The 603-nt window shown below is 35.3% G+C and overlaps 1 protein-coding gene across 1 annotated transcript in view; it reads right to left on the minus strand.

Moving 5' to 3' along the window:
* Positions 1-105: 105 nt before the first annotated feature.
* LOC103725629 (guanylate-binding protein 1-like) overlaps positions 106-603 on the minus strand; it is a 27,913-nt gene continuing 27,415 nt past the window's right edge. Inside the window, exon 15 of the mRNA XM_029558571.1 lies at positions 106-213. Within this exon, the coding sequence (XP_029414431.1) occupies positions 142-213 (72 nt within the window). The 3' untranslated portion in view covers positions 106-141. The remainder of the gene's footprint in view (positions 214-603) is intronic.

The raw sequence follows: 603 nt of genomic DNA on the forward strand, positions 1-603 counted from the left end.
CTTTGCACAATGAATATACGCTTAAGCTTTGCCAACTTTATTATTTTGGATTATCTTTAGTTTTAAGTATGAAAACCTCTAATCACTAAAACTGTGCCCTGAAATGAGGCAGCCAGGGAGGAAATCAATGTGTTTTGACTTTTACATGACGGAACATCGATCTTTCTCCTCCCTTAAATTCTTGATTTTAGCATTAAAATTGTTTTCCTGTTCCTGAAAAGAGAAATTGGAGATTAAAGTATGCACAGAATAACATCATCCAAATCATAATGCTATCATCACGAAAACAGCAGCAAATGCTGGTGAGGATTCAGTGCAAAGGGACCTTTACACATGGCTGGTGGGAATGTAAACCAGAACCACTGCTATGGATATCAGTATGCAACCTCTTCAAAAAATGAAAAGTAGAACTTCCACGTACGTACGTAAAAGAATCAAAGTATGCAAACTATAAATAAGCCTGTATACCACAGTTAATATGCCACTATCTCAAGCAGCCAAATTATATAATCAGCCTAGGGAGCCTCCAATAGATAAATGGGTGAAAAATATTTGATACTGATATATGTAATGGAATATCACTCAGTTATCAACAAGTATAAA

Source organism: Nannospalax galili, unplaced genomic scaffold (assembly GCF_000622305.1).
Source record: "Nannospalax galili isolate Female #2095 unplaced genomic scaffold, S.galili_v1.0 scaffold1669, whole genome shotgun sequence".
In the NCBI taxonomy this organism is placed as follows: Eukaryota; Metazoa; Chordata; class Mammalia; order Rodentia; family Spalacidae; genus Nannospalax; species Nannospalax galili.